The 20,563-nt window shown below is 35.6% G+C and overlaps 4 protein-coding genes across 11 annotated transcripts in view; 3 read left to right on the forward strand and 1 right to left on the reverse strand.

Annotated features, from left to right (window-relative positions):
- pyurf (PIGY upstream open reading frame) overlaps positions 1-500 on the forward strand; it is a 1,544-nt gene extending 1,044 nt beyond the window's left edge. The window contains exon 2 of the mRNA XM_016456715.1: positions 278-500. Coding sequence (XP_016312201.1) covers positions 278-419 — 142 coding nt within the window. The 3' untranslated portion in view covers positions 420-500. The remainder of the gene's footprint in view (positions 1-277) is intronic.
- Positions 501-679: 179 nt separating this feature from the next.
- LOC107665710 (uncharacterized) lies at positions 680-3,802 on the reverse strand. Of its 4 annotated transcripts, none has more exons than XM_016456713.1 (4): positions 3,274-3,802; positions 2,961-2,996; positions 2,824-2,878; positions 680-1,887 (listed from the first exon to the last, which is right to left on the reverse strand). In XM_016456713.1, the coding sequence occupies exon 4, from the start codon at positions 1,882-1,884 to the stop codon at positions 892-894; it is 993 nt and encodes a 330-aa protein (XP_016312199.1). In that variant the 5' UTR covers positions 1,885-1,887; positions 2,824-2,878; positions 2,961-2,996; positions 3,274-3,802; the 3' UTR covers positions 680-891. The 4 variants fall into 4 exon arrangements, with proteins under 4 accessions (XP_016312199.1, XP_016312198.1, XP_016312197.1 ...); XM_016456712.1 differs by having other exon boundaries at positions 2,961-3,071; XM_016456711.1 differs by having other exon boundaries at positions 2,961-3,141.
- A 2,809-nt stretch (positions 3,803-6,611) lies between these two features.
- Positions 6,612-7,529, forward strand: pth1a (parathyroid hormone 1a). The gene is made up of 3 exons (XM_016456714.1): positions 6,612-6,670; positions 6,813-6,919; positions 7,016-7,529. The coding sequence occupies exons 1-3, from the start codon at positions 6,668-6,670 to the stop codon at positions 7,248-7,250; spliced, it is 345 nt and encodes a 114-aa protein (XP_016312200.1). The 5' UTR covers positions 6,612-6,667; the 3' UTR covers positions 7,251-7,529.
- A 962-nt stretch (positions 7,530-8,491) lies between these two features.
- Positions 8,492-20,563, forward strand: part of btbd10a (BTB (POZ) domain containing 10a) — a 15,513-nt gene continuing 3,441 nt past the window's right edge. Inside the window, exons 1-8 of one of the 5 annotated variants that reach the window (XM_016456707.1) lie at positions 8,492-8,590; positions 9,617-9,764; positions 15,331-15,533; positions 16,364-16,616; positions 16,729-16,831; positions 19,048-19,168; positions 19,513-19,710; positions 20,100-20,210. In XM_016456707.1, coding sequence (XP_016312193.1) covers positions 9,664-9,764; positions 15,331-15,533; positions 16,364-16,616; positions 16,729-16,831; positions 19,048-19,168; positions 19,513-19,710; positions 20,100-20,210 — 1,090 coding nt within the window. In that variant the 5' untranslated portion in view covers positions 8,492-8,590; positions 9,617-9,663. Of the gene's footprint in view, positions 8,591-8,653; positions 8,882-9,616; positions 9,765-11,229; positions 11,959-15,330; positions 15,534-16,363; positions 16,617-16,728; positions 16,832-19,047; positions 19,169-19,512; positions 19,782-20,099; positions 20,211-20,563 lie in introns of those variants that run through there. The other 4 variants (XM_016456706.1, XM_016456708.1, XM_016456709.1 and 1 more) reach the window with 4 other exon arrangements.

The raw sequence follows: 20,563 nt of genomic DNA on the forward strand, positions 1-20,563 counted from the left end.
ACCTATTTGTATGTGTAAAAAATTAAATATTATTTTGTGTATAACAATTAAACTAATAATAAAAGCTATTTTCAAAAAAGAGTGACAAAAATGCTACAGAATTACAAAGAAATCTGAAAGACTTTCTGCTTTATATAAGGAGATCCCATATTCATTTAGTGTGGTTTATAGTAACTGTAGTATTAAATATGTTTAACGTGATACATCTTTGTAAGGGATGTTCAGATTATCTTTATCAATAATACTAATACATGTATTTGCTTCTGATGTTTTCAAGGTACGACGAAAGGAGCAACGAATTAATAAACGAAGAGCTTGGTATCGCATATCCCATCATTGATGGTATTCCTAACATGATCCCACAAGATGCAAGAATGATCCATAAGAGTGGAGCGACTGAAAAACCCACTGACTCTTGAGTTTATAAAGCAAATATTTCATTGTTCATTTTCTGCCACAATGTTTTTCTCCCTGTCTACAGTGACTGTTCTTGTGCCGCTGATATCCTTGTCAGGACTGTTTTACTCGGCAACCGTGGATGAAAATTTCCCTCAAGGCTGTACGAGTGCAAGCAGCGTGTGTTTTTACAGCCTGCTGCTGCCAGTAACAATTCCTGTTTATGTTTTCTTTCACCTTTGGAAGTGGATGGGAATCAAGCTGTTTAGACACAATTAAAACTGTAAAACTGTGAGACTGTTTTAATTGTAGGAATTTTTGTGAACAATGCTTGCTTGTAAACAAACCGTGAACATTCATATTTAATAACACTGAATAAACATTGAAGCAAACAATGTAAAATACAGAATAAAACTGCAAATAACAAAGCTGTGTGCACAGAACGCTCTGCTTTTTTTTCATCATGAATTTGTAACATCTTAGCTTAGTCGGATTTTACTTCTTCGTTCTTTTCTCAACACTTTCCGTGAGCTTCATCAAAGGGCACATGGGCTTCGGAGAATCTTCACCCTTCACCTTAAAAAAGAAAGACTCGTTCAAGCGGGTCTGGATGACCTTCAGCTGGAGCAGATCACCTTTGGCCTTGGGCACCGTATCGCCGTCTTCACTCGATGAGCCTGATATCTTCAGCATGGGTGGTTTCGCAGAATCTACAGTGGATTGTTTTGGGCCGTGCCTTTGTCTTGTTCTGTTTGGCAGGCTCAGGTCTACCGGTTCCTCCAGGCTTTTGGACGTGTTCTGCTGCTGCTGAAACCTGAGAGAAGTGGAGAGTGCTGGGAGGGTAAAGAAGTTTTCGGTTTGAGTGGTTGCTTCAGCAGTTAAACTACATGAGCGGTTCTCTGGCGCCTTCATGGTAGTGCCCGCACTGGAGCTTGAGCTGCTGGAGATCTCCACATATGGATCCAAGAATGATTTCTGTGTAATAAACAGGTCTTGGCTGTTTATTTCTTCAGCTGTGCTGGATTCCAAGCTGCTTTCACCGACCAGCTGCTTCTTTCCAAATTCTTCATTATTTGTCTTTGCAGCTTGGCTCTGCTCAGGTGGCAAGTTGAAATTGACTCTCTTTTTACGTTTCACGCTTCTGTTACACTCCTTCTCAGTTGAATGTGGTGTCTCCTGATCAGGGGAGATGCAGATGATGGGCTGAGTTTGGTGCGTATCTTCAGGTTGTTTGAGCTGTTTATTTAATTTAGGTTGCTGAAAGTCTTCCTTCGGTTTGATTTTCTTCTTTGGCTTTTTTCTTTTCTTAGTCTCTTGCATTTGTGCAAACACTGCCTCATGGCAGCCGTCGTGCAACAAGAAGTCAGGCACATGCTTTTTGCTCTTATCCTTTTTTTCCTTTTTCATTTTCTTGTTTTTGTGTTTCTTGGATGCTTTAAAGGCATTTTCTACATTGGGAATGTTCTTCATTGTTGGGAGAGAAGCCATTTCCTTTACAAAATCAAAGAGTAACAACAAAGCACATTGGTTATTTTATCAATTCTTATTATTATCAATGTTGAAAACAGTTGTGCTGCTTAATATTTTACTGGAAATGGTGATAGCTTTTTTTTAGGATTCTTTGATTAATAAAATGTTATACCAAGGAACAGCATTTATTTGAAATAATAAATCATATGTATACCTTATACATGTCTTTACTATCACTTCTGAATAATTGAATGCATTCTTGCCAAATAAGTTTTTCTTTTTTATCTTACCCCATACTTTTGAATGGTTGTGTATCACGGTTTCCACAAAAGTATGAAGCAGCACAACTGTTTTTGATATAGGTAATAATATTAAATGCTTCTTGAGCACCAAATCAACATATTAGAATGATTTCTGCAGGATCACGTGACACTGAAGACTGGAGTAATGATGGAGAAAATTGAGTTTTGCCATCACACGAATAAATTACATTTGAAACCATATTTAAATAGAAAACAGTTGTTTTAAATTGCAGTAATATTTCACAATATTACAGTTTTTACTGTATTTTGATCAAATCAATGCAGCCTTGGTGAGTTCTTTTAAAATCATTAAAATTTATTCATATTAATTATTTGGGCAGGCAGTGTACAGATATGCACATATGTAAAACTGTATAAATATAAATATGTATTTACATAATGTTTATTTATCGCTATGTACATGCATGGTTAATATGCCTGGTGCAATGCAACAAACCATTATGTAACCTAATGGGGGGGAAATTTTGAAGGCTCTATCATAAATTACACAGTAGTCAACATTTGAAGTGGATCAAAAAAGTTAATCAAAGTTGTCCTAAGACAAGAACGCATTTTGGTTTTAGGACAACTTTGATTAAAGGTTTTGGATCCACTTCAGTTGTTGACTGTAGTATAAATTTTTGTGAATACTCACATGCCTCGCCAGAGTGAAATTTCCTTTTTGTCCTGTTTCTTTTCCCAAGTAACACCTGTCAATGTGAAAACAAATGCATTTAATTCAAATGTGGAATCATTTTTTCAACTATGTTCCAAATCTTGTGTAACTCTTACCTGATTTAGCAGGTCACCTTTCCTCTCAGGCAGGACCTTAAAAGTCAGTGCAGAAACAGTAACAGTAATGAGGAGAGCAGACTTGTGGTTGCATTTGTTGAGAACCTGTAGCTAAAGTTGAACGCTACAGTTTAACACTTAGTTCATCGCGACGTCATTCTCCACAGATATTCAGCGACTTCTGCTACAGAAAGCAGCTTGTTTAATTGCTCGTCCTTTGCGACTAAATATGACCAAGTGCATTTCATTTAAAAGTATTTCGTGTATTCTTGTGTTTTGACCTAAACCAAAAGGAAAACTGTCATGTACTTACCTATTTTGCTCATTGACAAATTACACTCTCCTATTTTTCCGCCAATTACCGCTTCAGTGTGTTGCCGACTGCGCATGCTCTGTACGTATCGACATTTTCGAGCATTTATGAACAGCATGTATCTAATAAAAAAATTATGTAAAATACATTCTAAAAACAAACGACGTATAAAGACAATTACTGCTAAGAAAAACTGTTCGCAGTGGTGTGTACTGAAAATGTGCCATTTCATAAATCACGCCGTTACTGTGACAACGAAGAGCTACGTAACCTTTATATCTTCAGTCCATTCATGAATAAGCATCAGTGCTCTGTGCGTCATTCGGTTTGTCAGGCAACTGTTTTCACTGCTGGAGAAATCCCTTTCTCACATAAAGGGCGCTTTTTGTAGCTTTTCTTCTTAGAAATGGCTTCCGTGGTCTATCGCGTCAGCAAGCAGCAGCTAAAATGATTTTTTACTGCCATTCTTTTTACGGACCAGTGGGAATATCGCATGTGAACCTGCATTAAATGTGTTACTGATGTCTTTCCGCTCCTTAAACAGTTTCTTTGAAGCTACGTAAGGTTAAATCAACCAGCGTCACTAGTTGAAAAAGGTCACCAAGTTCAAGGTTTATTCGCAAAAGAAAAGACATACATTTTTATTTAGTTCTTCCCAAAAACTTTTTAAAATACATTTACATTTTTTTTTTTTTTTGCTACAATGTTGTAATATTTATTGTGATTTTTATATGATTTATTTATCGTTTGTTCTGTAAATTATATTGCATACAGCATTTTCTTTGTGTATTAGCACACTGTGTTATTTATTTTTTGTTTGGTTGGTATAGTACATTGCACATTGTACATTTTCTCTGTGTTTATACTATGTATCATAGCTGTGAATACAAAAATACACGTCTTAACCTGTCTATATTCTATTATATTCTAATACACTAAACATTGTACATAATTTGTTATCATAGCTGTAAATACAAAAATACACACCAGACCTGTCTCTATTCTATTCTATTCTATTCTATTCTATTCTAATACATTGCACATGGTACAGCTTTTCTGTGTTTATACAGTGTATCAGCTGTAAATAGTAAAATACATTCCAGATATGTCTATATTCTATTCTGTTCTAAAACATTGCACATTGTAAATATTTTCTGTCTTTATACTATGTATCATAGCAGGAAATGCAAAAATACATGCCAGACCTGTCTATTCTATTCTATTCTGACTATTCTAATACACTGCACATTGTATATCATTTATGTTTATGCTACTGTATGTATCATAATTATAAATAAAAAATTACACACCAGACATGTCTATATTCTATTCTATTCTAATACATTGCACATTGTACATATTTTCCATCTGTATACTATGTATCATAGCAGAAAATACAAAAATACATATCAGACCTGTCTATTCTATTCTATTCTATTCTATTATTTCAGTCTTCCAAGCATCTAACATTTTTTTCTAATAAAAAGCTAATCTTGTTACATTGTATTTTGATGTGCTACATCAGAAAAAAAAACAGTCAAATCACTATAAAAATGTTACACAAATTACATTTTCTAAAATATGACTACAAATCTTAAAATGCTTCAGAACCAATATTTTAGGATAATACCTTCTTTTAAAATTTTTGAATGTTTCACCTGTTGTCAGATGCTTTCAGGTGCCAGTTATTAACATATGTCGCCATTCATTTTGGATATCAAATGTTGTGTTCAAATCACCCCACATAATAAACATTTTACCACTCAATAAACCTTGAGAAAGATCAAAAATAGCCACATGATGGCACTTAATATAGATTCAGTTCATTGTGTCACAAGGACCAGCATGGCTTTTACACCTGTGGCATGACTGCATTGGGTGTCCTTAGGTGACTTGATATCTCCCCCTGAATTCTCCTGAATAATCATGTGTAGTGGTAACACATACTGCTGATGACATGATCCGCATCGATAAAGCATGAGGTAATGAGAACTACAGTTCGGGGGTTGAAAGGTCCCCCCTCCTGCCTCCAAAGGGTCTAAATACTGCTGAGGATTGTTAGGACTGTGCTAGGGATCTCTTGCAAGGGTCAAAGGTCTATTTGTTTGGTGGGTGTCATCTAAAGAGGCCATGCCCACTTCAGCCCATACACAGTACTGCAAAAGACCGGGATGGGGTCAAACATGTTCAACATGCGGGCCTTGTCAGCCATAAATCTTGTGAATTTGGTATGTAAACAACTTTAATTGCTTACCACCTGCGAAGTTTGTTTTACAGAATGCCAAAGGATGAAACAGTAGCTCATGGACAGGTGCAATGCACAAGATGCAGTGAACATTTCTAGAATAAGCAGTATTCGATACAGCTTACATGCACTTTGCTGGTTATTGCATAAAACATAGATATTGGGTGACGATCTCTCAGGTCCTCTATAATTTACAGACTGAAGTGATGCTTATTGCCTCGTATGTCATCATACCCTATTTTTTCTTGAGTCAGAAGCCCATAGCTCGGAGAGAAACCCTAACCACACCACGAGGTAAGATCTATGGGTCAGACCTGTTTAGGTACCCAAACACACTCTCTGTGTCATGACATAGCTATTCCTGGGCTACATTTAGAAAACTTCGCTCATAGTTACCTAATCTGCCATCCAGTGGCCATAAAAGTAGGACAGAGCCGTCCACCTCCTCGGGTGCCCCTCTGGACACCTGTGACTGCAGCAGGTTCTTTGGCTGGACTACCACCTGATAGAGAAAACATGTACACATAGCAGCTGCTATCATAGTTGCAGTAAATGAATACCTTTTCTGTACATTTTCAGACAAAATCCGGAAAACTTTTTATTGGTCTAGGTGGATGCAACTATTTCAGAAAAGAAAAAAAATCAATATGTACAATTTATGCAGCCTTTAAGGTTAATAAAATCATACAAAATCATACACATACAGCAAACATCCTGAAATTAAAATGAGATAATATGTATAAGATAATAGAATATAATAGAACAGAATAGAAATAATTTACTACCTGATTTAAATAACTGAGCAGTACGAACATTTTTCACCTTTGGAATTAAATAAAAAAATATATATGTATTTGTTTGTGTAATTATTGCTAGGTAGTTAAGGAAATTGTACCACTAATTTACGCACGTAAATTCAAATTCAAGGGCGGGTTTTAACGAGGGCTGAATTATTGGTGGTGTTGTAGAGGTGTTGTCACGCGCATTCTTCATCAAGGCACGGGGTGACATCATCACTAATAATGAAGGCGGCTCATCAATGGACACAGAGCTATATAAGAAGCTCACCCTGTGAACTGTGAACCAACTCTAATGTGAACTGATAGGCTGATGCACGAACTCCCGCAATCTCTTACTTAATACCCAGCAATGGTGAGTTAAATCTAAATTGTGTTTGTATTGTATTAGTAAATATTGTATTATTTTTTATCTTAGCTATATATTTAGTTCTATATACTAATTTTGCTCCAATTAAATTATTATTACCATAAACGCATTTATTTTTATTTCAAAGGTTCATAAAATGATTTCCATCAATCTTGGACTTTTGGAGAAAACAGTTGTACTTTTCTACATCTGCATATTATTCTATTCAACACATGGAGATAGCAAGCCACTGGGGTAAGTATACTGTAGCTAATATTTTTCCAATTCAGTAAAAAACTTGTTTTTTTTGCTCAAATGTATGATAATGTTTTTTTTTTTCTCATCAAAAAGCAAAAGGGCTATCAATGAAGTCCAGCTTATGCACAACCTCGGGGTGCATAAACATGCGGAACTGAGGCAAGACTGGCTTCAGATGAAACTCCGGGAAATCCACACGGCCTCAGAGAAGAACAACGAAGGGAAAACAGGACTTCTTTCAGATATCATTCCCAATCTGAAGGATCTAAATCAAAGGGAAGCAGAAGATATCATTGCAGTTTTGGAAAAACTTGTGAACCCGTCGTAAAAACAGAATTTGATTCATGTGAACTCAGGGACTGAAGTCAAGCCATTCGTTTCAGCCTTAATAATTCTATTAACAATATTTATTTTTTTCTATGCAAAATGTATTTATATTTTTTATGTAGTTTCCATCATTTTTAGCGGCTAAGCCGTGACAGCTCAAAGCTCTTTTATGTATTTATTCGTTATTTGATCGTAACATAGGCTAGATCTATTAACTGAACCCAGAAAAAAAGTAAAGGAGCAGTCGGACCAAATGTTTTTGTTTTTTTTAAGAAAAAAACCAGATAAAAAGTCATTTTTGAGTGTCTTCTATTCATGATGACAATGTAAAATAAAGATAAAAAACACTGTTCGTTGTTGTGTTAAATGTCTCACATCACGCACTTTACATTTAGGCTTGGTTATTTAGGAATAAATTTAGCCTGCTCTTTAAATTTATTTCTACTTCTACTTTTTTTTTCGTTTTTCTTGTATTTCTGCAGTAATAATTTAAAATAATATTATTAATAATATATATTTATAATATATATTATATATCTTAATATATATTATATAATATCAATATAATATTATTTAAATGCACTCTCTGTATTCTATTTTTGTAGAACGCCTTTTATGGCAGCAATGTAAATATCTCAAAAGCAGCGTGTTCCCCCACAGCAGTTGATTGTACCAGAGATGATCTTACTATAGGCAACGAGTATAGAAGACCTTAGGTCTTCTAACTTGGATCACGTGTGCCGTAATAACCAATCACATTACAGCCTTGCCGTCTGACTTTCATTCAGCGTTGTGCGACACTCAATCGCAGTTTACGGATACCATAGGAATGAATGGGAAGTACCGTAAACTGTATCCCACCTGTCGCAAAAAGTCAGTGACTTCTCTTATAAAACAGCATTTTGTTTTCGTGGTAAACTCTAAAAATAGTTTAATCCAAAAGTATTGTTTAGTGTAAAACATGTTGTAGATTAGCAGGCTGTCGATTCATTAAATGATAAGCTGTTTCCTCTAAAAAGCTGTTTATTCAGCGTAGTGAAGCCTCTCCTCCATTGACATCCATTCAAACAAAACGAGAGGGTGCTCGCTGCAGAGCCAAATGGGAGGAGCTGGAGCTCTAGCTCCCCCTCGCTGGATGTAATGGGTGGAGCTAGACACCCAACCACTCCCTAACCCTACCCCTTACCCTATCGCTAAACATAATTCCATCCATTAGTTCACACAGAGGTGGAACTGGACGTCTAGAGAGGGGGAGCTGGAGGTCATTTGGCTCTGCAGTGAGCAGTACTTGAACAAAACGGCCTCTGGTCTCCTTTCCCACGTACTGCCAAACAGGAACAGGTGTAGTGCCGAAATTTGTACCCTGCCAGATATAGTGGCTTTGATTGTACGCTGAAGGTGAAGGTGGTTTCTATTACGACGTCCCGTGTGTTCTTCTCGCGATATTTAGCTTAGTTAACTTGTCTCCTTGGTTAGCTGTGTAGCATCTTCATATCTGTCAACATTGTGTCCCATCGTTAACGGTGAAGAACAAGCTAATGTAAATTAATGCTAGCTATTATTCACTTCTGTCAGTAAGTTCAAACGTAACGTTACACCACGCGGAGAAAGTTCAGCGTTTAGCAGAAACAGGTGAGAGATCGTTTGTGTTTGATTAGCGCTCACTTTTAAACGCTAACTTAAGCTAACTAGATAGCTTAGTGAACCAGGTTACCTAGGTTGGAGTACTTGGTCAGTTTTGTGGGCTTTTTGGAGACTTTATTTTTTACTTGCTCAACAAATAACGTTAGTTAAACGGATACTTGTGGAATTGTACTACTTCTTATGAACATTATCTCCCATCTTTTTTAATAATCGGAACCAGAAGGATCACGACTTGTCTTTTTTTTTCTTAAAGAATAATAATAATATATTTAATAATATATATATAATATATAAAATAATTAAAAAATAAAATATTATTAATATATAGAATAGTAAAGAAAAAAATTAAAATGTTACAACTATAATTGTCCAAAAGAAAAAACATTCCAGTACAACAAGTAGAGTTCTTGTAAACATTACGCAATATCAGCAGGGCTTTAAGAATCAAATCCATATCCAAAAAATCCTGTAGGAATTTCACTTTATCCATGTAAAATCTTAGTTGATTTGTAGAGGATTCTTATTTTATGATTCGTTTGGGTTGTTTCAAAATGAAGATTACACACAAATTTTAATCGGACCACAGTTGAATTTTCATGCAAGTTATTTGTGCACATAAAATCTGCCATTTGGACAGATGAAATTAATAAATTAAAAGCATCATAGCAAGTTTTGGCAACAGAAAGAATGAAAACATTGTTTCAATTCTTTTTGCTCTGCTAGGATATGAGACCTTAAGGCGTAACGGTCCAGTAATATAAACTCCTGAGATGGCAGCACGTTCTATCTCTTATGACAGCCACTCTAGCGATTCAGAAAATTGGGATCAAAGGACAACATGTCGGTCTAGGAGAATCTGCAGACACTTAAGGTAAGACTGGATAATAACAGATTCCCAGTCATAGGAGTGTCCACCTGCTGCATGGATTTTATGAAGTCTGTCTTCAAAAACACTGTACTGTCAGACGTATTTGAAATTGAATATGTGGATGTAAACGTTCTTGTACAGTTAAATTCATTGTGGTTCACTCCAAAATGCTAAAGCCATTATTTATAGTTAATATATAACGCTGAGTGGATAATAGTAATCAATTTTAATTGATCTTCATTTTGATTAACTGAAAAAAAGATTAGATTCTTAAATAGGTAGATTCTTTAGATTCCAAGATCGCTCTGTTTTGTCTATTGTCAATGCGTAAACAAAACTTCACCAAACATAATTTTCAGTTTTCATGACAGCCACCATTTAAATGTTTAAATTTTAACAAATTGGAGTAAAAAAATAACACCATTTAAAAAGTATATATAAAAACTGGTTAATTGATAGTTGATTCGGCCTACTATAACTATTAAATAAATAGAATTTAGACGCTGTTGTTCATTTTAACCTTTAATATTATAGTAATGTACCAGCTTACAAGGTTTCCTGTATAGTTTACAGCATTAATTGATATATTGTACCTGTACTGTAACTGATAAATAGCCAAACGAATCGAAAAATAATCGATTAAGAGCTTGTGAATTGGAATTGAATCAGTTCATGAAATGAGTGTCATTACTTAGCCCTAGTTTATATTGTATGTTTTTGTGCATCATGCTGGTTGTTTCAGTGTGTATACTGATTTCTTTAGGGAATTTTGTATTATGATAGAAGATTACATATCTGCTGTGCTTGTATCATGAGGGCCTGTTTATAGTATATTAGTATACTAAAGTTACTGGGCAATTTACTGTAACCAGTAATGTTTTGTTGATCAGCGCTGTTTGATATGGTTATCTATCTATCTATCTATCTATCTATCTATGATATCAATGCAAGTGCCATCTTAGTGATATCAATGTCAGTTTGCAATGCCATTGCAGAAATGCTGTTTTCACTTTAGATGCCACTTTGAATTTAAAGTGGATAAAAACGAGGCTGGCATAGATAAACTTACAGTATTTATAATGACACAACCTGTTTTATGGCGTTTTTGCCTACTGAAAGTTATTTTCAGAAAGACTTTTCGTCGGCTGAACATTATCAGTATGTTATTAAACATCAGTACAATCCATTAAATTCACTGTACTTCTATCCCTCACAACCAAGTTTTCAAATTATATATGGCCACATGATAAGGCGTTTTTGCATCTGAGTGTACAATTTAACCCCCCCCCCCCAAAAAAGGTACCATTCTAATAGTTTTTGCATATTTTAAATGAGGAAAAAGGCTATAGAGAGCACCAATGCACATAATGTACAACCTGTTCGCCTTTGTGTGTCAGCGCCACCTGCTGGCCGTTGAGAAATTAACAGCTTGTAAGGATGGAGTCGGAAACAATGGCCATAAAAGCTTTTGTTTATGAATGGAAGGAAGGGCTAAAAAAGCACAGCTTACGACATGCTTTTCTGAAGCAGTTTTTTATCGTTTTATTTCATTATCTAGTCTGTTACAAGCACACCTTTGATTGTCAAGGATATGTGAAGGTTATACAAGGATACGCTGATGATATCAAACAAATATAGCGATTGATTTGAATTGACGACAGATGGTGCATTACAACACCCACTTGTCTGCACCTTTAAATGAGCTTTGTACTATATTCAGAATAGAAGGTCATTCTGACAAGTCTTGTATAACGCTTTTAACACTCGTGCGGTTGCGGAGATCGAGGTTCACCGAGTTCGTTTTCCATCGCATCACGCCATCTCTTTCATCAGCACGTCGTGTTATGGCGCATGAGAGAATCTACAGTATCAGGAGATGTTAGAGGTGTCGGCCTACGTCATCGAGGCAGCCTCCGCGTGCCACAGTAGCGACCAGCCTTTCACTCTCGCGCGTGTCTCCGTCAGGTTACTATGCTACCGTCCTACCTGAGGGTCGTTTCTTTCCAAACAGCGGCATTTGGAGGCTGTGTTCTCAGCGAATAAGTTACACCGTAGTGCTCGCATTATGCTGAAGTTTGAAAGTAATGCCCGAGGATGTTAAGTCGCCTGGCAAGTCTTTGTTTTGCAAAGGAGCGCGCGTCCTTTGTGCGTTCATTCATCAGCTGCTGCCCTGCTGCTTTGTTTTAAAGACAGGCGGGTACGTAGACGCTCTTCACTGTCAGTGAGTCTTAAAAGAGGGATGTGTTGCTTAGTAAAGTCCTGAGAAAATGCGTAGTGAGTTTTATTTATAGATTTAATTTCAGATGCAGTTCCCTCATTAAATATTCTATCGTTTAGAAATGAGTTGTATGCGTCATTTGAACGCATATCTGCAGGCAGTGCGCTTCAGGAACGCATTGTCTTGCTGTTTAACATTAGAGGAGCGGTGTCAGCAGTGTGCTGAATTATTGATGCTACTTTATCTGTAAGTAACGGAACGGATTGTGCGCCCGGAACTAAAGTCAAGTTAAACCGCACTTGTCTTTTTGTCTTTTTTATTAGTATTGATTGACATACAGAAAGACAGATCTTCAATTGGCTTGTCTTGTCAAGATGATGATCTTGTCCCCTAAGGGGTCCGGAGACACCACAGACATGCCTTCATTTCAATTCGTAGTGGGCTACTTCTGCCTGGCACATTTCTGGGCTGATGCAATAGAGAAGCAAAACATGATCTTGACTTGTAATTATATAGGAATCATGTTTGTCAGTGGGTTTGTGAAAATGATCTCTGATATGAAGCTGAATGAGCCCATCCTGTGTGCTGAATGGATTTCTGTGTGAGCTGCTTAGGGAGTCATCAGACTGCTCAGATGGTACTTAAAGGATGCAGCTGAAGTTCAGGTTTCACCATTGCATTAATGGCTAGGATCTTGGCAGCTAAAATATCAATCAGTAAGACTGAGGAAGCAGCTGAGAAGTGTTGGGAGTACAATGGTTTGCATAGCGTGATTTTGGTGTATTTTAAACAATAAAAGTGTCTTATAAACAATATCCAAAACCATTATTTTAACCATTTATTCTATTTGACATAATCACACAATATACTACATTGCATTATATTATCAGTTGTTTTCTTTTAATTAATATAATATTGTAATATATGTGTGTATATATTTATATATATAAAATAATATAATATAATAATATTTAGAGTATAACAATAAAACAATAGGTAGTTAAATATAACAATAATTTTATTTTATATTAGTATTCATAATATTTTGTAGTAATAATAATAATAATAATATGATAGTAATAATAATAACTATTATTCTTAATGTTATTTAAGCCATTATATTATTTTTATATATTACTTTATATTGTGTTTTTATTTTAATTATTTATTTATTTATTCTGTTTTACACAATGGTGGCAAAAAGTTGCTAATAAAGATTTCCAAGCTACAGTAAACAAACTATAAAAAAAATGTATTTATGTTTTATTATAGAGAGAGTTTCCAATTAATTATATATATATATATATATATATATATATATAGATAGATATTTATATTGTTTTAATATTAGTATTAATAATATTTTGTAAATATTATCTTATGGTTTAATTGATGCTATAATAATAATAGTAATAATGACTATTATTCTCAATATATTATTTAAGCTATTATATTACTTAATTTACTAAATTATATTATGTTTTGTGAACTGTTAATCATAAAAGTCGTTTTATTTTTATTTCAGAATAAATGGTTATCAATAATTATGAAAACAAAACAAAGATTACTTAATCTGTGAACACCTTTGTTTCCTATCAAACACACAGCTTGTCATGACTCTTTAGAGACCCACCACTAGGTGCCATCTGTCGGAAATTTCTAGATAAAATAGATGTGTTAGTATCTGTAAAATGATCAATCTACGTCTGATAGGGACTTTAAAAGTCACTCTAGACTTTGCACTCCATTCAATTTCTGTTCATATTCATGAAAACACATGCATTTGCAAAGAGGTTTTGGGTTTTGCTGCCTAAAGTTAAATATTGGTGATCGGTGATGTGGCCACACTTTAAATTGCATATTAAAACAGACCTGATTTCATTGATTTTATCGGTGGGATGCTATAGATTGTTGCATGTGTGTTCTGCATCAGGTGGGAAAACTCGCAGCAGAACACAGCAGGACAACTTATTGAATTTGTATCTGCTGTTGAGTATGGTGGTGCCGTGGGCTCTAGTCACGCTCTGGTTGGTTAATGGGTTCACAAAGCTTTTGGCTGGTGCAGTCATGAGTCGAAATAAATCGAGGGGTCCATATTAGGCAGCACTTTCACTGGGATAAAACAAGCCCTATTTCCAGCCTATTCATCATTTATTCAAACATAATATTCTGCCCGTGCACGCTTCAATGGACCCTTTATGTTTTTTCAGTGCAGGGGAAGAAAGAGGCATAGACCACAAAGACTGTGTTTTTTAACTGTTTTCTCTGCTTTGGTCTGTACTGCACTCCAGTCTCCTTGCTTCAAGGGCGTCTGTCTTGTAATGATCCTGTTTCAGCCCTCTGGGGAATGAGTATTAATGCAAGAAAAAATTAACAGCACCTGGTCTGGGCATAGGCAGTCTGGAGGCTTTAAATGATGTCTGGGTTTATAAAGGATTTATTTGCATTTTATAGCTTTATTTATTTATTATAATTACTATCAGGGTTGTTATAGTTAATTAAAACTCAAACTAGTTTGTTACTTGAAATAAAAGAAAGTATTAAAAACCTTAAACCTATTTAAGTTCATCTAGTTCTCAAGGAAACATTTCTCATTTTCATTTAGTATACCTTGACGTACTAAAACGGAAAAACATTTTTTTTTTTAAACCATTCAGACATTAAAAAAATAAAACTAATAAAAAATTAATAATTACAATTTTTAATAAACTATAATAGTGTCTCATTGACAGTAAAATAACACTGATTACTTTGTTAATATTATAATTGAAAAATATATTTCAGTTTTATTATTTAAAAAATGCTTTTTGTCAGTGCAATTTATGTTATAAATACAAAATAGAAGAAACCAGGGCTAGTTTTGTGAATATTTCTTTCTGTGGGTATATTTCTGATTTTTTTTGTCCTGGATTTCTAAATTAAATTATAAGAAGTATTGAATCTTTAATATAGGCCGTCGCCTGAAAGGATTAGGTTAAAATTAAACCTCAGTCACTTTTTCTCACAAGCACAGCACGTGATGTGAATAAAATAAAGACAAATGGGAATGAATCATCTGTGATCACACGGGTCAATGCAGCGGCTTGACAGATGAGGCTGTGCTGAAAATGAAGCTGCGCTGCTGTCCTTTTGTTTCATGCAGCAGGTTTGCAGGAAACGGTGAGAAATTGCGCTTTGCTGTCATCACACTTCCTGCACTCAGCATCTCTTTTAGAGCCCAGAGTTCATGTAAGTTTATTGTAGGCGCTCGGTGGGTTCCTCACGTTGTGGAGAGATGCACTCGGACCAGCCCTCCCTCAGCAGTCGATTGCTCACGTGTGTATCTGACTGTGTGTTGGCTTTTCCCGGCAGTGGTCAGCCGCGTGGAGCTCAGCTGGAGGGAGAGCTGGTCAAAATGAGTCTGCACGGAGCCAGTGGAGGAGGACCCCTGGACCACCCCAGGGAGAGACGGCGCTCTGGTGATCGCTCCAGGGATTCTTCACACGAGAGAGGCGAAGGACAGCTGACCCCCTGCATCAGGAACGTCACCTCACCCATACGCCAGCACCTCAGCGGTGAGCTTTGGGTTGCTCATTCTGTACCATTTAAAACTCTCTCAAAACTTTCAAAATGCTATTCTTATTTTAATATTAATCCTACATTAATTATAATTTATTTTTAAAATATTTATGAATATTTTTATTTATTTATTTATAAAATACACTGCCATTCAAAAGTTTGTGGTCAGTCAGATTGTTTTTTATGTTTTTGAAAGAAGTACCTTATGCTCATCAAGGCTGCATTTACTTGAACAAAACAGTAATGTTGTTAAATATGATTACATTTGAAAATGACTGCTTTCTATTTTAGTATATTTTAAAATGTAATTTATTTCTGTGATGCAAAGCTGAACTTTCAACAGCCATTACTCAAGTCTTCAGTGTCACACGATCCTTTAGAAATTATTCTTATATACTGATTTACTGCTCAAAAAAAAAAAAAAGAAATCTTGAAAACCATTGTGCTGCTTAATAATTTTGGAGAAAATGTTTCTGTTTTTTGAGAAAACAGAAAGTTAAAAAAATGGAAATTTATTTGATGAATTTAATGCACCTTTGCTGAGCATTTTAAAAATTTTGATTTCTTTAAAAACAAAAAAAAAACTTTTCAACAGTAGTCTACATAATTTTTTTTTATTTTTAATTGTTATTTTTCTGGTTTAATAATTCTGTCATGAGGGTTAAATTCTCTATCTGCAGCTTCACAAACTGTTGCTGAATTTTATTTATTGTATTAACATTTATTGTTTGTACACTGATGGCTTATAGCTTTTACTGATGTCGGTACTGGGAGGCTTCACTTATTTTGTTTGACTCCTTTCTTAACTTCCGTATTGTTTGCTCAGACCGTGAACGGGATTCAGGCTGCTCATCGCGCTCCACGAGTCCCAGGCCTCAGAAAGCATGCATTTCCAGCCTGTTCTATGGTGACCCTCATGGTAAAACCCACAGCTCCGATATGATCTACGTGTGTGAAAACGTCAAGGAGGGCCCTCGCAGTTTGAGGACTGCCGAGAGAGTCACTCTGATTGTAGACAACACTCGTTTTGTGGTCGACCCATCCATCTTCACTGCCCAACCCAACACCATGCTCGGCAGGTAGGATAAACTTCAGTCTCGTCTTTCAATTTGTCTGTTCATTATGGCTTCAATAGAACCATTCACTTCACGTCAGTGTTTTAATAAATAACTGATGGGCGTTGTCTTGAAGGATGTTCGGATCTGGACGGGAACACAACTTCACGCGTCCTAATGAAAAGGGAGAGTATGAGGTTGCTGAGGGAATCAGCTCCACCGTGTTCAGAGCCATTTTGGTGAGTGCACTATGCTTTAAAAGCTTTATTGAGGTTTTAAATATCTCTTTGGCCTAGTGCAGAGCATATTGATTAAGTGCCGGATTAGACTGCAGTATCAAAATTCACATGACTTCAGCACAGAGCGCACTGTTTTGTTTAAGGGGTCCCATTATGCTTTTTCACTTTTTCAACTTTAGTTAGTCTGTAATGTTGCTGTTTGAGCATAAAAAAGATCTGCGAAGTTACAAAGCTCAAAGCCCAATTCAAAAGGAGATATTTTATTTAACAGAAATCACTTTTCAAAAACTACAACGAACGACTCGTTCGGACTACAACGCATATTTTCCAAGATTTGTGATATCACAAATACTGACGAATGGGACGAGACCTGGTTGAGCTGCACTAGAGAAGGCAACGAGTGTTATCACTATGTCGGAGACACGCTAGCTTTCCCAAGGCAGACGAACTTAGAGTGGTTACAATCATCCAGGTTTAAATCGCGCTCAAATTGATTTGATTTTGAAGCAATATTTACACTGAAGCTCGCACGCGGCTATTTGTAAAAGAGCATAATAGGACCCCTTTAAAGCTCATTGCAGATGTATTACACATATAAAAATGGCAACTCAGCAGAACGTTTTCCCCACTGTCTGGGGAAATATATATATATATTTATGTTGTACGTAAATATAAATAAATATTACATATATTTCTTACACGTATACATAAGCCATCAGTGTACACAAACAATGTTAAAGAAAAAATATTTTGCATTTTATACAGACTATATTTATATAATTTATAATATATATGTAGTCAAAAGTGCTGTCATGATTAAATGCATCCAAAATAAAAGTTTGTTTACATAATGTGTGTGTACTGTGTATATTTATTATGTATATATAAATGCACACACATACAGTATATTGCAGATGTATTACACATATAAAAATGGCAACTCAGCAGAACGTTTTCCCCACTGTCTGGGGAAATATATATATATATTTATGTTGTACGTAAATATAAATAAATATTACATATATTTCTTACACGTATACATAAGCCATCAGTGTACACAAACAATGTTAAAGAAAAAATATTTTGCATTTTATACAGACTATATTTATATAATTTATAATATATATGTAGTCAAAAGTGCTGTCATGATTAAATGCATCCAAAATAAAAGTTTGTTTACATAATGTGTGTGTACTGTGTATATTTGTTTATATAAATACACACACATTAATGTATGCATCTATATGTGTATATATATATATATATATATATGTTATATACACTAGTCAACATTGAAGTGGATCAAAACCTTTTATCAAAGTTGTCCTAAAACCAAAATGCGTTCTTGTCTTAGGACAATTTTGATGAACTTTTTGGATCCACTTCAAATGTTGACTACTATATATAAATATATAAGCCATCAGTGTACACAAGCAATAAATGTTAATGCAATAAATAAAACTCTGCAACAGTTTATGAAGTTGCAGCTAGAGATTTTAACCCTCTCCTGATTGAATTATTAGACCCATTCATTATTAGAGTTAATCAAATAAATTTCTAAAAACCATAAATATAATTAAAAAAAAAAAGAATAAAATAAAACAACTTAATTCTTCTCAGCAATAATGCATTGTCTTAATAAAGTTAAAATAAATGTTAAAGAAAAAATATTTTGCATTTTAAAAAGACCATATTTATGAAAAATATTTGATAGTACAAATATAATAGTACAAATATAAATTTGTACTATGAAAAATAGATGCATATTTATATTTAAAAATAAATACATTTTGTATACAACAGTAATCTGAGAAAAACTGGATTTTATGTGGATGTCATGGCCAGCTTTATTTGGACTACCTTGGCATTCGTTACAAACCCATCTTCGAGGCACTGAAAGAGTTAAGCTTCTACCGTGAGGCTCAGCTCAGTGGAAAAATCAGGACAGCACTACAGAAATAACAGCCATATTGAGCCCTTCTCTTTTTTTTCAGTGAAGTGTTTTGTTGAGCATCTTCATGCTGTCCGTATGCTGAGCTCTTTCCACGTTTGGCTGGCTTTAAATGGATCAGTGCGTGTGAAGAGTGGGGAAAACGGGGGCGGTGTGTGTGTGTCTATCTGGCATCGGAGCCATTTGCTTCTCTTTGGAATAAGTGCTGCTTCAGTAATGGCCGCCTGTTTGTTTTTCCTCTGCGTCTCTCCCTTTTAACCGGCAGGATTACTACAAATCAGGGATAATCCGCTGCCCTGATGGGATATCCATCCCGGAGCTGAGAGAGGCATGTGACTACCTTTGCATCGCCTTCGACTACAGCACCATCAAATGCAGAGACCTCAGTGAGTATTCATTAACGTGACAAATGCACTAAACGGATTCGTCTTTTTGTGCCGGAATATGCTCTGATTGTCACCACAATGGTGGTACTGAACGGTATTCCGAGCGTTACGGATGTCTGAGGATGGTAGATACGAGAGAGCAAGAAGTAGGTCAGTGCCGTATCCGGTGTGATTGTCAGATATGGGTCACTGGATGCTGATAGCATTGTTAGCGTTCACATTATTGCTTTTTTTAATTGAAAGAATCATGCATGTGTCATGATATGGCCGGATTGAATCAGTAAGTCAGCCGCTGAATCGTAATGAGCTGATTTGAATAACGCTCTGGAACTTGTCGGCTGCAGGTGCACTCATGCATGAGCTGTCTAATGATGGCGCCCGGCGGCAGTTTGAGTGCTATCTGGAGGAGATGGTGTTGCCTCTGATGGTGGCCAGCGCTCAGAGCGGAGAGAGGGAGTGTCATGTGGTGGTGCTGACCGATGACGACGTGGTGGACTGGGATGAGGAGTATCCGCCGCAGATGGGAGAGGAATACTCACAGAGTCAGTTCACTTCACCTGCACCTCAGTTACACACTGATGTCTGTGTCAATCACAGTGCTACTGCATTATGGGTCATTTCTCGGGATTTATGAGAATTGATTGTGGTCATTAGTGGTGTGTGCATGTGGTTTTTGAACACCTTTGGCCCTTATAGCTATGAACATTGAATGAAACCTTAAATTGTGCAGCTTGTTGTGTGCTGTTTTGATTTTGACCTTGTAGATGATAAAATGGGTAGCAACCACATAGCAATACACTAACATAAGCCAGATTTTTGTTTTTAGGCAGAAAAGACAGGATGTAGCAAAGATCAGTGTATGTTTGTAAGGAATGTGTTTTTGTCATTTTTGCTCTCAAGTTTATAATGGTTTTGTTTTTGTGTCCTGCAGTTATATATAGCACAAAACTATACCGTTTCTTCAAATACATTGAGAACCGAGACGTCGCCAAGTCTGTTTTGAAGGAGAGAGGACTGAAGAAGATTCGATTAGGCATTGAAGGTAAGACACAGAATAACAGGATGGGGAAAATGGGTTTCACTTGGCTGTTTTCAGAAATTAAATAAGCTAATTTACACATTTAAAAGGATAATCAAATCATAATTTCACCCATATGTCGTTCTATAATAGAAGATAGTTGGAAGATTGTTGGTAACCAAACAGCTTGGTTCCCATTGGCCAAAAAAATACAGTAGAAGTCAATGGAAACCAAAACTGTTTGGTTACTAACATTCTACAAAATATCTTCGATATAATAATTTGCATTATATAATGCATAATATGCATTATATATAAAAATGGTAGAATTAAAATAAAGAATTAATAGTTTGCATAAAATGCTATATATATATATA

The sequence above is a fragment of the Sinocyclocheilus anshuiensis genome, unplaced genomic scaffold (assembly GCF_001515605.1).
Source record: "Sinocyclocheilus anshuiensis isolate Anshui unplaced genomic scaffold, SAMN03320099.WGS_v1.1 scaffold840, whole genome shotgun sequence".
In the NCBI taxonomy this organism is placed as follows: Eukaryota; Metazoa; Chordata; class Actinopteri; order Cypriniformes; family Cyprinidae; genus Sinocyclocheilus; species Sinocyclocheilus anshuiensis.

Excerpts from the sequence above, each read along its gene's own strand:
- LOC107665710 (XM_016456713.1), bottom strand. The coding sequence starts at position 1,884 with ATGGCTTCTCTCCCAACAATGAAGAACATTCCCAATGTAGAAAATGCC.
- pth1a (XM_016456714.1), top strand. Across the intron at positions 6,920-7,015 it reads GGAGATAGCAAGCCACTGGG|CAAAAGGGCTATCAATGAAG; the intron begins GTAAGTATACTG and ends CTCATCAAAAAG.